This window comes from Callorhinus ursinus, unplaced genomic scaffold (assembly GCF_003265705.2).
Source record: "Callorhinus ursinus isolate GAN/ISIS: 27379988/994484 unplaced genomic scaffold, GSC_fseal_2.0 scaffold15, whole genome shotgun sequence".
NCBI lineage: Eukaryota > Metazoa > Chordata > Mammalia > Carnivora > Otariidae > Callorhinus > Callorhinus ursinus.
The window spans coordinates 44,260,863-44,274,046 of record NW_027397077.1 but is presented as its reverse complement, the minus strand read 5'-3'; the positions used below and the strand labels follow the sequence as shown (position 1 = coordinate 44,274,046).

The window sequence follows — 13,184 nt, the reverse complement described above, 5'->3', positions numbered from 1 at the left end:
ATCCTGGCCCTGCTATGCATTAGGACCCAGGTGGGCAGCCTGACTGCAGCCTCCTCAGTCACCCATGGGAAACGTATTGTGGAAAACCGATGGTTCCAAGGAGAGCGCTGCTTCTGGGAGAAAAGACTGAGGGCTGAGCTGCTCTCATCCCTTGCATAGGACTTTTGCTGTAAAAGATCTTTTCTGGGGCAAATGGTTTCCCCATTTACTGACAGAAGGCAGCCTGGCACAGTGGAAAGAGGATGGGGCCCCAAGTTGGGCAGATCCTGAGCACAGTCCCAACGCCCCGCAGACAGCTGCACGCCTTGAGGCACCTTGTGTCTCCTCTCCTGGCCTCAGTTTCCCCAACTGTAAAAGGGAAGCAATGGTCCTAACCTGTCCTATTTCCAAGGGCAGGGAATGGGATGAAAATGAGGTACTTGCTCAGAAAATGGTTCGTAAAGCTACTAATGATCTGCAGTGGGTAGAAGCCAAATTCCACAGTATTTTATACTCTCACGTTTATTATATAATAAAGAAACAACAGGAAGGAAATGTGTTCAGCCCCCAGGGCTAGCCCCCTCACCTTGCTCTTTGCACACAGCCCTCCAGACCCTCCTCAGACAACATTAAAAAAGTATTATTGCCTCTGCTTCAACTTTCTCCCCCATCACCTACCCCTTCCCTGGAACCTGCAGAAGTTCTGTTCATCCTTCAAGACCCAGCTCAAGGGGCGCCTGGGGGGCTCAGTCGGTTAAGCATCTACCTTTGGTTCAGGTCGCAATCCTGGGGTCTTGGGATCAAGCCCTGCATCCTGCTCAGCGGGGTGCCTGCTTCTCCCTCTACCTCTACCCCCTGCTCGTGATCGAGCTCTCTTGCTCTCAAATAAATAAATCAAATCTTAGAAAAAAAAAAACAACCCAGCTCAACCATCTCTATCTGACATGACTCCCCTAAATCGTCGCATAGAAGGCCCTTTTTTGGGCTATGGCTTAACCATTATGCCTTGTTTGATCGTCGCCCTTCTCATGCTGTACTTCTCTTTTCCCCACCAGAATGTCATCCAACTCTGTCCCAGGAGCCTAGCACACAGCCTGGCATTTAGACACTTGTGGCTGAACGAACACCACATGTGTGTGTTTCATGCAACATGCAAGTACCCCCGTGGTCCTCAGAGCCCCCCACTTTGCAAACCACAGTTCGCATGCAAGTCATTGCTACCAAAGGCACCCCACGTGAATGCAAGGCAGGAATTATACTTGCAGACACTGATGTACGTCCCCACCGAGTGGGGATCTGGCTGAGTGCAGGTCTGGGTTGCGGCCCAGAATTTGCATTTTACCATGCTTTCAGGTGATGCCCATGCTGCTGGTTCAGGAATGATGCCCACCAAACAGCAAGTCTTGAAGACAAAGGGGCATTTGAAAATTTAACTCTTCCAAGGTGGTACTTTTTTCCCTTTGGAGTCGCGGACTTGAGCAGTAGGCATTAAAAGCTTTCTGGGTGACAGGGAAGAAAAGATGGACCCACGGGGACCAGTGATGTGAAACAGCAGGAGAACTCCATGGGGAAGACAAAGGGGAATGCAGAAGCCGCACCCACTTCACACCAAGAGAGACGCAGTTCGCTTGAAGCATCCGCGGCTCCTGACAACTTTGACAAACGAGTCGTCGGATGTGGAGCGCAGCTTCTCAGCCCTGCTGCAAACAAGCGCTGAGTCACGTACCTGTTTGTCTGAAGCTTTATAAATGAGTTGGGTGACATTAATATTTGTTCTGCTTCTATTTCAGGGTTCAGCAGCAGCAGCTTCTCGAATACCTGGAATGGAGGGCAAGGTTTGCTCTCTGGGATGTGCTGGAGTTCCGTCCAGGCCCCTGCTCCCCTCCTGGCAGTGAGACCAAAGGGGCCCAGAGAGGAGGAACACTGTTGTGGGCACCTGCCAGGCGGCAGGGGATGGGATGGGAAGGGCGGACTTTTAAGAGAGGCCAGAGGTGTGATGAGAACAAGCGGGCAGGCTCATGTTTGTGCACCCCGACGGCAGCTGCTTCATGGAGCCAGGGAGCACAGGCCGCCCCCCAAGTTCCCGTGGTGGGGGGATCTTTATGTGCACGGAAGGCAGTATACAGAATAACAGGGCCCAGGGTCTGGCTCAGCTGCTCCTCACTGTGCCCATCTCGGAATAAGTCCCATCCGCCCCTTGGCCCTGATCTTCCCCCCTCTTGCCATGCTCTCCTGGAAGCTGCACAGGGTGGGGCGGGGTGTGTCATTGAACCAGGCTGGCCCATGAGAAACCTGGTAGTACTGGAGCGAATCAGATCGAATCTGATCCTCACTTCCCAGGAGCCCCGAGGCCTTCCACAGCTCCCCAGCCCAGGGTCGCAGCTCTTACGGAAACTCCAGACCCCTCCCGACAAGCACCCTAATTGTCCACCGCCCTTCCAAGTCCCTTTCTCTAGGGGGCCTTGGGAGGACCTCCTTTGGCATCCGGGCCTGGATGCTGAACCCAGCTTTGAGCTCCCCCTCTGGCTTCTGACCTGATCAGACGGGCTGGATGCGAAGGGCCCGGTTTTCCAAGGAAACCCCTTCCCTCCCAGCACTGCTGTGTTCTGAATCATATACATAAGCCCAGATTTCCTCCTCTGTAAAATGGGTCTAAAACCAATAATCCTTGCCACGTCTGTCTCAAAATGCTGTGGGATTTGTGTGGCGACGCAACTGGCACTTCCTAAATGGTGAATGATAAATGGTCTCTGGGAGCGAGATGGGGTTCTGGTTTCAGGGGGTCCTTCCACAAGGCAGGGGGTGCCCAGAGTGGAGCAGCCTCCCTGGTTCTGACTCCGACACACACACGGCACAGGAAACACACCCACAACTAGTTTTCCTCCTGTTTTTCTTAAATGCATGTGCTTTTTTGCCCTTCTTTAGAGGGAGGGGAGGGTGTAAGAGCGATCTAACTTTCCTGTTAACTCAAGCGTCAGGAAAGCAACAGTGCGAGCACCAGGGTCAACAGCGACGGCCCCGTGGCCTCACCACCCAGGGGACAATGACGGGGAGGTGAGGGGCCGGCTCCATTGTGGGGAGGCTGCTTCTCATTGCCTGCTGATTCTGCCACGTGGCAAGACGCCATATCTTCAGGACAAGCTGCGTCCTGGGTTTTTAGACAACATCTTCCTATTTTTAAATGTTGGCAACAAATAAAAATTGTTTCAGAGCACTGCATGAACCAAAGCAAACACGTCTGTGGGCTGGATCCAGCGTCTCAAAGTTTCTGATGTACTCAAACCTCCAGCTGCTGTCAGCTAGGGAAACCGAGGCACAAAGATGTTAGGTGACTCAAGTGAGGTCACAGAATTTGAAAGCTACAAAGCCCCGTCTTTAACCCCATGAGAGGCGCCGGACATGATTGCATTTTATTTTTAACTGGGAAGCATGTGCATTTGTAATTGGGTCCGTGTAACCATATTTATCCATGTGCATGTGCGTGTATACATGCATTGTATCTGTGCATACATGCGCACGTGTGTATGTGTCCGTGAGCCTGTGTATGTTTGTGTGTCTATGTGTGCATGCATGCGTGCAGACAAAGGTGAGGGGGTTGCTAAATGGGTGTTTCTTTCTTTGAAAATCTTTACCCCCGACGAGGTAAGCGTCTAGGTTAAAAATGGCTTATTTCATCTTGAAGCGGAGGCTTGAATCTGTTTCTTTTCTCATGATATTTAGGGGACACTTTCAATTTTTCTTTGCAATTTAGGGGGACCCAGAGGTTACTGAGTCCCAGATGAGTAGAACGGGGCCCTGTGAAGCTAAAAATGCTCTTCCGAAGCAACTTGTCCCCTCCCTAGTTTTAGAGAGGGGCCCCGAAGGACAGGGGAGGTAGGAGGGCAGGCTGGAGACAGAAACACAGGCGCTGAGCCCCGGTGGGAGAAGAACCGCTGGGCTCTACGTCCTGACTCAGTGGTGTACCCCTGGGGGTTCTGAGCAGCCCCCCTCCCTCTCTGAGGCTCGGTTTCCATCTGTGAATCAGTAGGTCACACTGTCTGCCAGGCCGTCCACACAGCACAGCCCTCCAGGCCTTTCTGGGCCCACCACCCACTCACCGCAACCTGGAGGGGCACTTTGACCCCTACCCCATCGGGCTGCAGACTCATCATCGGGCAGCAGTGCCTGCTGGCTTCACGGGAACACCTCCCAGGTGAAACAACACTGGGAAGTGGCGAAAGGCAAGCCTGCCTCCGTTAAGTGCTGAGTATTTGTGAAATAAACACAGACAATTCAATGAATGCTTCATGATTTTCCAGCTTCTTCCTACTATGAAGGTGCCTCAGACTCTTAAGTGCAGAATTATCTGCTATTTGTGGAACACACTGAGCTATTTCAGACCTCCAGGACTTTGTACACGCCATTCCTCCCACCTGGCCTGCCGGCCACCCAGCCCCATCCTGATGGCCCTGGGCAGCCCCAACTCTGGGCTCCCACAGCACCTTATATACTCCTGACCCCTGCAGGCCAAGAAGTCATCAGGTGCATGGGTGGTAGCAGGGCTGATGTGGGCCCAAATGACCCTGGGGGGGGGCACTTGCTTTCCCTCTAACGCTGGCTTCTGCCCCCTTGCTCTTTACCTGGATTTGGATCTCATCGGTGAGTTCTTTGGCGAGGCCATGCAGCTGCCCAGCGGTGGGGTCCAGAGCCTTGACCACAACCCTAAGCCCGGTCCGGCCTTTCACCCGGCCGTGCACGTTCATGGCAAAGTTGTACTGTGACGGAAGCCGTAGTGAAGCCTGGAACAGACACCAAACACGTTCTCAGGGAGGGCCTGGGGCCCTGGTACCCCTGACAGCTGCCTGCCTGTCCTCAAAGCCTGCTGCCTCCCCGTTCTGGCTGGAGCCCGCTAACCCCAGCACCCGTGCAGCAGGCAGAGGTTCACAGGTGCAGGTGGGTCATGCTGGGTCAACCCAGCTGGGCAGGCCTTCTCAGAGCCTTTAGTGTGGGGAGTGGGCGATGAACCAAGAGGGATGCTAGGCTTGGCAGTGTTTCCCTGAAAAGCCCCACACATGACATGTCTGTGCTTAAGGAACAATCTGGGGAAGCACCTGGTTCCGGGGACGGGACCCTCCCCAGCCACCCCCTTCCTGCTGTGCACAGATAAGGCAAGAAGAAACCTCCCCAAACCACCCCCCACTTGGGTCCTGCATGACCACGGCCCACTGGGGGTGGCAGACTGAAGTCACCAGGGCTGGCACCCCATCCCATTTCCCTACTGGCTCACTGGGCGACATATACCAAGTCCCTTCCCACAGATGGGCTCCAGTCAACACAAAGAGGGAGTCAGTAGCTCCTCTTCCAGCTCTGTGGTCTGAGGAAAGGCCAGGGTCCCTCTCAGAAGGGCTAAGGGGAGGGGAGTTGTCCCTCAGGGGTAAATCTGGAAAAAGCCCCAGGGCTGCCAGGCATCACCTGAGAGAGAAGGTCAGAAGTTACAGACTAGGTACCCTGACCAAGACCCTGTGATGTTCTGGAACTTCTGTGACCTCCCCACAAGGCTGTCATTTTTGCTGCCTTCTGAAGTCGGTTACCTACAAAGCCCGTCTGTAGTGCTTAGCAAGCACATTGCTTAGAGTGGAAAGGGCTGCGAGAAGGGAGAGCTAGGAGCCCAGATTCCTGGACAGGAGAGGACTGGGAGTGGAGGAAGGACACCAGGGGAGAACGGTGTGGTGGCAGCATTTGCAAGGTGTCCCGATGAGCCCTGAGAGACAGAATGGGGCCAGGACCGGCCTGGGAGTGAGGGTGCAGACCCCACATGCAGAACTATGGGGAGAACCCTCCCTGCTCTGGACATTGGTGCACATGGGAGCGGTGGAAGGGGGCCCAGGGTGGGCAGTTACCTCATGGTGTCGTGCCCGGATGTCCAGGATATCGCGCTTGGTGACAGACCAGTGGAAGGTCAGGCCCGGCACAGCGTTGCCAAAGGAGAAAGGGTTCTGGTTGTTGGTGATCCCGGTGATATAAACAGGCATCTGCAGGAGAGAATCGAGGCCTGTGACCACCGGAGTCGCCCTGCCGAGAGTGCCCCCTAAAGCCCTGCGGCACTGCCTGAACTACCTCTCCACTGCCTGGGTCCCTTCCTATCTCCTTCGTGCCATGGGAGCTGTGCCCTATTCTTCCCTCACCAGAGATGGGCCCAGCACAGGTGCAGGGAGGGCTGGCAGAACAGCCAGTGATCAAATAAAAGACAGAACCATCCCTCCGCACACGGTCCTTGGGCTGCAGACAGTGTCTCACCTTAGCTGACCGACCCCTCTTTGTGATGTGACCCCCCTCCCCAGAGCTCTAGGGTACCTGCAGCCTCCCAAGTGGCACAGCTCATCCTGCCCCGCGGTTGGTCCCTGCTCACGGGGGGATGGGCCCAGGTGGGATTTGAGGTTCCTGAGTGCCCGCCAGGGGAAACACGTGGAGGAACACTGCCAAAAGCCAAGAACAGACTCCGTGCCAGGCTGCCTGGGTCGATTTACAGTTCCATCACTTACTAGCTGTGTGACCTTGGGTCAAGGTCATAAGCTTTCTACGTGTGTTCACATCCTCATCTATAACAGAAGGATGACACAGGGAGCAACCTCACGGGCTGTTAATGAACACTGAAGGAATTGCTGCACAGAGCACGGAGCAGAGTACCCGCCATATAAACGTGAGCTCCTGTGATGTGCCAGGTGCTATTCTAGGTGTGGGAAGCTGGTGGACCTGGGCGGAGGGGGGGCGGGGTGGGCACAGGTGTCACTCAGTAATTGTGCCAGAGAAAACACAGGAGCCCGGAGCAGGAAACACAGGGAAGGCTCCTAAAGCTGGAGCTGAACCCAAGGACCAGCAGCTGTTGAGCAGGAGAGGGAACAGTGACCTAGCCATGAGCCCGTCAACCTCATCCCAAACCAGGACTCTGAGCCCAAGGCCTGCAGAGAGGCTGCTCAGGCAGCCAGCATGATGGGAAGGGGCCGGAGAGCTTCCCGCCTCACCTGGGTCCCCGTCCTCATGCGAGTGATGGGAGCGCGGATCCTCACAGCCTGGAGAAGCAGCACCTCCACCTCCACGAGGTCCTAGGGAAAGGGCTTTGGGGTTCAGGCTGGCTGCGGTAGGGACTAGGGGCTCGCAACGGGACCTCTCCGGGGAAGGAGGATCTTGCCGAGGCCAGCTTTGAGTCCTGCGGCCAGGAGGTACTCACAAGATGCCCAGCACCATGCTCCTCTTCCCGAGGCAGCCTGGTCCCGTGGGTGACTCACCCCACAGAGAACTGGCCACTGCTTTTCCCATTCCCTTGGGGGTCCCAGCCTGGTCCTCTGAGCCTAGAGGCCTATCTGATCCAGCTGCTCCAGGTCCGCAGTCCAGAGCCTTGGGGGCAGTGACTTGGGGACTGCTCTTCGGGGTGGCCCTCACAGAACAGGATTCCAGATTCTCCCAACCCCAGATCTAGTGTGTTTCTCTCTGTAAGTGAACAGGCTACTGTGACAAATGCAGGACACAGAACCTAGTTAGAGCAGACTGCATATCATCTTCCATTCTGAAGTCTACACTCTAATTAATCTGGTCAAGGATTAACTGTAGGGGCGCCTGGGTGGCTCAGTCGGTTAAGCGTCTGCCTTCGGCTCGGGTCATGATCCCAGGGTCCTGGGATCGAGTCCCGCATTGGGCTCCCTGCTCTGCGGGAAGCCTGCTTCTCCCTCTGCCTCTGCCTCTCTCCCCTGCTCATGCTCTGTCTGGCTCTCTCTCTCTCTCTCTCTCTCTCTCTCTCAAATGAATAAATAAAATCTTAAAAAACAAAGATTAACTTTATTAGGCTTCTTTATAGCGCTATTGGCTCTTGCTGAACCCAGGATACTAAAACCCTTAAGCCTTATTTGCATTGGCTCAGTATTGAGCCCACCTCCTGTGTCTTGTGATCCGGGCTAATGCCTGGCATTTAGTAGGTACTCAATAAACATCCATTCCCTTCCTTCCCTTTGCCCTTTTAACTGCCCGGTCTCCTGCCAGTCCCGGCCCATACCCCGGCCATGGGTGCTGAATCGGTGACCTGGTTTGGACAGATGGAACTGGGGGCTTTGGAGCAGAACCCCATATACTCTGTGGACACGTGGGCTTCAAGCTGAGCCCCCGCCTGCCCGGGCTCAAGAAGATGGCTTTCGGCTAGGACCGGTGGCACAGCCTCTCCATCTGCCAAGGGGCACCAGGATCTTGCCCCAGCAACTCTCCCACCCTGCCAGATGGGAGACACACAGAGAGAGGTGGCCCGGCAAGGTCAGACCAGGAAGAGAAGTGGCTGGGAGGGAAATGCATGGCTGTCTGCCCCTCTGGCCGAAGTTCAGCTACCTGGGCCCCCAGGAGGAGGAAAATAAACTAGTTCCCAAAGCCACAGTCCTTTTTTTGGAAGGAAAAAAAAAAAAAAGCAAGGCCTCCTTGGTCCTTCATCTTATTCTCCAGGACGTCTATCTGAATCCTGCTATATGCCACAGGACAGATTTCACATTCCCAACGCTTTCTTGCTGTCTTTATAAAATCAATAGGTAGAATCAGGGCATCTACCTCCATGATTCAAAAAGACTTTGTGGTTTAAGCAGAGACACTGCAACTCCTGCAAAAGGGAGTAAATCAATGAACTCAATGTCAGATCAAAGTCAGCCCTGGGAAGAAGGACGCATCAGCCTCCCCTTCTCTAGGATGATGCACACACCAGCTCCCTTGGGTGCTCTGTGTTCAGATGCGGTGAACTCAGGGGAGCTCATGGACTCCTTCCAGGGAGCCCTGAATGCCGGACAAGAAACAGGGGGACGGGGTTCTGAAAAGGCTGTCCGCAGTCACATTAGAGCCCAGATTTCTGGCCACCTCCCCTGAGATGCTTCCACAAGTCACCGTGGTCACAGGATGTCAGGGAGAGCCCAAGTACTCTGAGTCCTGCTCAGGACGTGGAGACCATCTCCCATCTCCTGTGAAGAGCCCGATGAGGTGCCCACCCCCGGGAAACAAGGAGCACCATCAGACTTAGAAACCAATGTTCAGGGAGCCTGGCTGGCTCAATTTGTGGAGCATGCGACTCTTGATCTCAAAGTCATGAGTTCAAGCCCCACGTCGGGTGTGAAGCCCACTTTAAAAAAAAAAAAAAGAAAGAAAGAAAAGAAACAAACGGGTGCCTGGGTGGCTCAGTCGTTAAGCGTCTGCCTTTGGCTCAGGTCATGATCCCGGGGCCCTGGAATTGAGCCCGACGTCGAGCGCCGCATCAGGCTCCCTGCTCCCTGCTCGGCAGGAGGCCTGCTTCTCCCTCTCCTACTCCCCCTGCTTGTGTTCCCTCTCTCACTCTGTCTTTCTCTGTCAAATAAATAAATAAAATCTTAAAAAAAAAAACAACAGAACACAAAAAAAAGAAACCAACTTTCCCCTGCCTGGAGTCAGGGTCGCTGATGTGGGGCAGGAAGACCCTCCTGCGGGGAAGGCTCCCCTAGCTGAGCCTTCCAACATCTCTGCTGATCCAGAAAAGCACTTCGCAAATGTCCCCGAGTCCAGCCAAGAGGCTTGGGGGATAACTTAACCTCCAGTGGAGCAAAAGTGACTAGTGCATGATTCAGGTTTTCCTTTCTTTCTGGAAATACAGCTCTGGGTCTGAAATCCTATTGGTGTCCAACTGTCCACGCTTACAGTAGCCAAGCTATGCACACCCCTGAAAACTCATACTGCAATCCACAAAGCACGTTGGAGGCAACAGTACTGCTTTCTCTTCCATATGAACATCCCCAAGCCTTGGGCCACTAGCTCTTCCTTAGGCCCGTCATCAGGAAACAGGTTAGCAGCAAATGCCCGGGGGGCAGGGGTGCCGAGGGAAGTAAAGGAGGCAGGTGTAAAGTGCCCAGGGCAGAGTCCACCGTCATAGCTGCTGCCACCATCGTGCACTGGAATGTCCCCAGGGTGGGGACAGTGTTGGAGACCCTGTCCCTTAAGGAGCAGCTAGGGAGACTCAGCCTGGAGATGGATCTTGGGGATCCCCAGGTTGGCCGGGCTGACCCTGGGAGGGGGCGGGTGGCAGACAGGGGCTGTGGACTCAGAGGGCAGAAGCAGGGCCCTCAGAGAGCGGGGTCCCTGGGAGCAGAGCCCGACCCCAGTAAACAGACCTCCTCACCATCACAACTGACCAGCGCACCAGCTGCAGCGGGGAGCAGTGCACCCCACCACTAGAGGCTTCAGAAGCACACGTGGTCAGTGCAGCCCACACGCATTACCTGGGACACGATGACGAGCTTGCCAGTCTCCGCGTCCACAGCCTGTACGACCCCAGACACCGTGCCGTTTCCGACGGCCAGCCCCTGCACCAGCCCCGCGCTGTTCACCACAGCGATGCTCTCGTTGCTGATGGAGAAGAGGATATTGGACTGGGGCTGCGGGCCGCCCTCCGAGGTGATCTGGAGTGGGGAGAAACAGCAGTGCCCAATCAGCCCCCACGCCTCATTCTCAGATGCGAGGGTGCCAACACCCCCGAGCTCTCCATCTTAGCCTCCTGACGCCTGGGGGTGGGGTGGGGGGCATGCCTGGAGCCAGGCAGGGGCCAAGACTGGGGGTGGGCAAGCATGTGGCCTTTGGCTCCTACCTGCATCATGGCCCCGATGATCAGTGTCACCTTCCTGGGTATCAATCTAAATGGGGGAAAGACCTGCACGTGGAAACACAAGAGAGAAGTGGGCCGTTGTGTTCCGAGCTCACACAGCCGGGTGGAATTCACCCTGAATGTTTTCAGGGAGAGGGACACGTGGTGCCTGGACATCCCTCCTCTGTGCGAGGCGACTGGGGAGGGCCTGGGGTCCTGGCCAGCTTGGGAGGAGCCTGAGCGCCCCTCCCCAGCCTGAGCAGGGGCCTGAGGATCTGCGATTCCTGGGGGCATGTTCTGCTGTTTGTAACCAAGCTTCGTTTCCCCAGACCTGAAACCCCATGAAGATAAACACACCTTCTTCACATAAACTTCCTCTTACAGCACGGTCCTCACTGCGTGGTCCCCTGACCAGCAGTATCAGCGTCACCTAAGAACCATTAGAAACACACATTCTCCAGCCCACCCCAATCTATGGAATCGGAATTGGGGGAGGGGTCCTGAAATCTGTGTTTTAACAAGTCCTCCAGGAGATTCTGATGCACAGCAAAGTTCACATTCCACTGCCTTCAAGGTTTTCCCCCTTTCATTGCATTTCTCCAATTTCTACTGATAAATTGCCCAAGAAGAATTCTCTTCTTCAATGCTCTCAAAACTTCTTAGATGAAGAGAGAGGGGTTTGGGGGGGCAGGGACAAGGACGCCCTTGTCTCTGCAGCACAGAAGGTCCCACATCATCCTCCTGCCAGCCCCCCCAGGCCCCGCCTAGCAGGAGTGCAGGAAGAGTCCGGACGGTGAGCGCATATGCCAGTCAGCCAAGGGGGCTGCTTTGTGCATAAGGATTAGTCTCTGTAGGCCTGTGCTATTTATAGGCAAAAATGAATTCTTCTTCACCAGAAGAAAGGAGCCCTTCCATCCAGAAGCACAAACCACAACCACCGGCTCCGGAACAGTTTAATATAAAGTCTGCCGGCCCCTGTGTGGACAAGACCTGTGGAGGACGCTGGCAGGAGGGTTAAGGAGAAACTTGGATGTGAATGTGGGGCCATGGCTGCCTTGGCCTCCAGGGACTGGGAGGCTCCTGTGCAAACCTAATGCCACAAGACAATCCTGAGTCACATACGGAGATGACCCCAGGAGACCTCGGAGCTCCCTGCTTGCTCAGGGGGTTCCACGACAGAAGCTCATGGCTTCGGAGGGCCGGTTCGGACCGACTGTCAGGATGAGCATCTACACATGAGCCTAATCTGCCTCTTCTTGGCACCTAAGGATTTAGAGTATTCTGCCACTCTCTGGCCATGTGACAAGCAGCTCCCCCCCTTCTCTGAGCCAATCCTGACGCCCCCCACAAAGAGGGAGATTAAAGTACCTCAGGCCCCTCCCTCTGCTGCTGCCGCCCCGGGGAATGGTGAGAGCTCCCTCTGAGTCAGAGGACATGGCAGGGCAGAGATTTTAATATGGTTTCTCCACGGCAGCTTCCTGGATGATCCCTAGAACTCCTAGCCCATCACAAAAATGACACACTTCCCACTCCGTGCACGCAGGCAGTGAGGGCTGGATGGATCCCACCTGGTGGGAGGAAGCCCAGTTTTACCTCAATCTGCTGTGGGGCTGAGTTGATTCGCTGTCCAGCTTTATCAGTCACCATTGCAGTGAGACTGGTCTGGCCAATGGCCACACCATGGACACGGAACGTGGCGGTGTAGTTGTCAAGGGCTTCGTCAAGGGCCCTGGAACAGAGGGAAGGGCTGGGACTTCTCCCCTCAACCTGCCAGTGCTGTCCCTGAGATGGCTTCCTTGGACCCCCTGAGAGGACTCACACCAACGTGATGATCTGAGAAGCCGCCCGGAGCTTCAGGTCCATGAAGGCAAAGTATTTGGCCAGAAAAGGCTTCTTGTGAAAGTCCAGCACGCGGACATATGCCTTGACCATCTTCCCAATCTCCACCTGCATTGTGGGGGACAAAAGACTCAGGGTAGCCTCTGAGTGACTAATTCTATCACCGGTGGCACTCCAAGGCTTTCTGCCAAGGCGTTGCTAACCTCAAACCCACAGACCCAGGCTGAGCTCCAGATGACCGGCCAATCAACAAATGAAGATCACTTAAGTGTTTCCTGTATACAAGGGGGGGGCTTTGGGGATACTCAGACACATAAATTATACTCCCCAATCTTAGAGAGCTAAGAATCTAGAGTGATAAGATGCAGCTGGAAGAGCATACAGTAGGAGTTCAATAAGTGCTCACTGACCAAATAGCTCACACCTGGCAGTATGTATAATACATACAGTAAGGACCTTGGGATACGAAGCGTCAGAAACGCTTGGTGAAGAAACAGAAGTCTGATCAGGAAATGGGACCACAGAAGGAATATCTGAGGCTGTGTAAGAGAATACTGGCTTTTCACGTACTCGAAGCTACTCAAGCACTCCCCTTTTAATTACTAACTGTTCTCTCCATCACGTACTCTAAGCTACTCAAGCACTCCCCTTTTCATTACTAACTGTTCTCTCCATCACGTACTCTAAGCTACTCAAGCACTCCCCTTTTCATTACTAACTGTTCTCTCCATCACGTACTCTAAGCTACTCAAGCACT

At 54.6% G+C, this 13,184-nt stretch overlaps 1 protein-coding gene across 4 annotated transcripts in view; it reads right to left on the bottom strand.

Moving 5' to 3' along the window:
* Positions 1-13,184, bottom strand: part of NUP210 (nucleoporin 210) — a 107,270-nt gene that overhangs the window by 16,734 nt on the left and 77,352 nt on the right. For all 4 annotated transcript variants that reach the window (XM_073901718.1, XM_073901717.1, XM_073901716.1 and 1 more), the window contains exons 22-29: positions 12,408-12,535; positions 12,182-12,317; positions 10,592-10,654; positions 10,227-10,406; positions 6,981-7,061; positions 5,859-5,990; positions 4,599-4,757; positions 1,706-1,797 (exon numbers count right to left, since the gene is read on the bottom strand). In XM_073901718.1, coding sequence (XP_073757819.1) covers positions 1,706-1,797; positions 4,599-4,757; positions 5,859-5,990; positions 6,981-7,061; positions 10,227-10,406; positions 10,592-10,654; positions 12,182-12,317; positions 12,408-12,535 — 971 coding nt within the window. The remainder of the gene's footprint in view (positions 1-1,705; positions 1,798-4,598; positions 4,758-5,858; positions 5,991-6,980; positions 7,062-10,226; positions 10,407-10,591; positions 10,655-12,181; positions 12,318-12,407; positions 12,536-13,184) is intronic.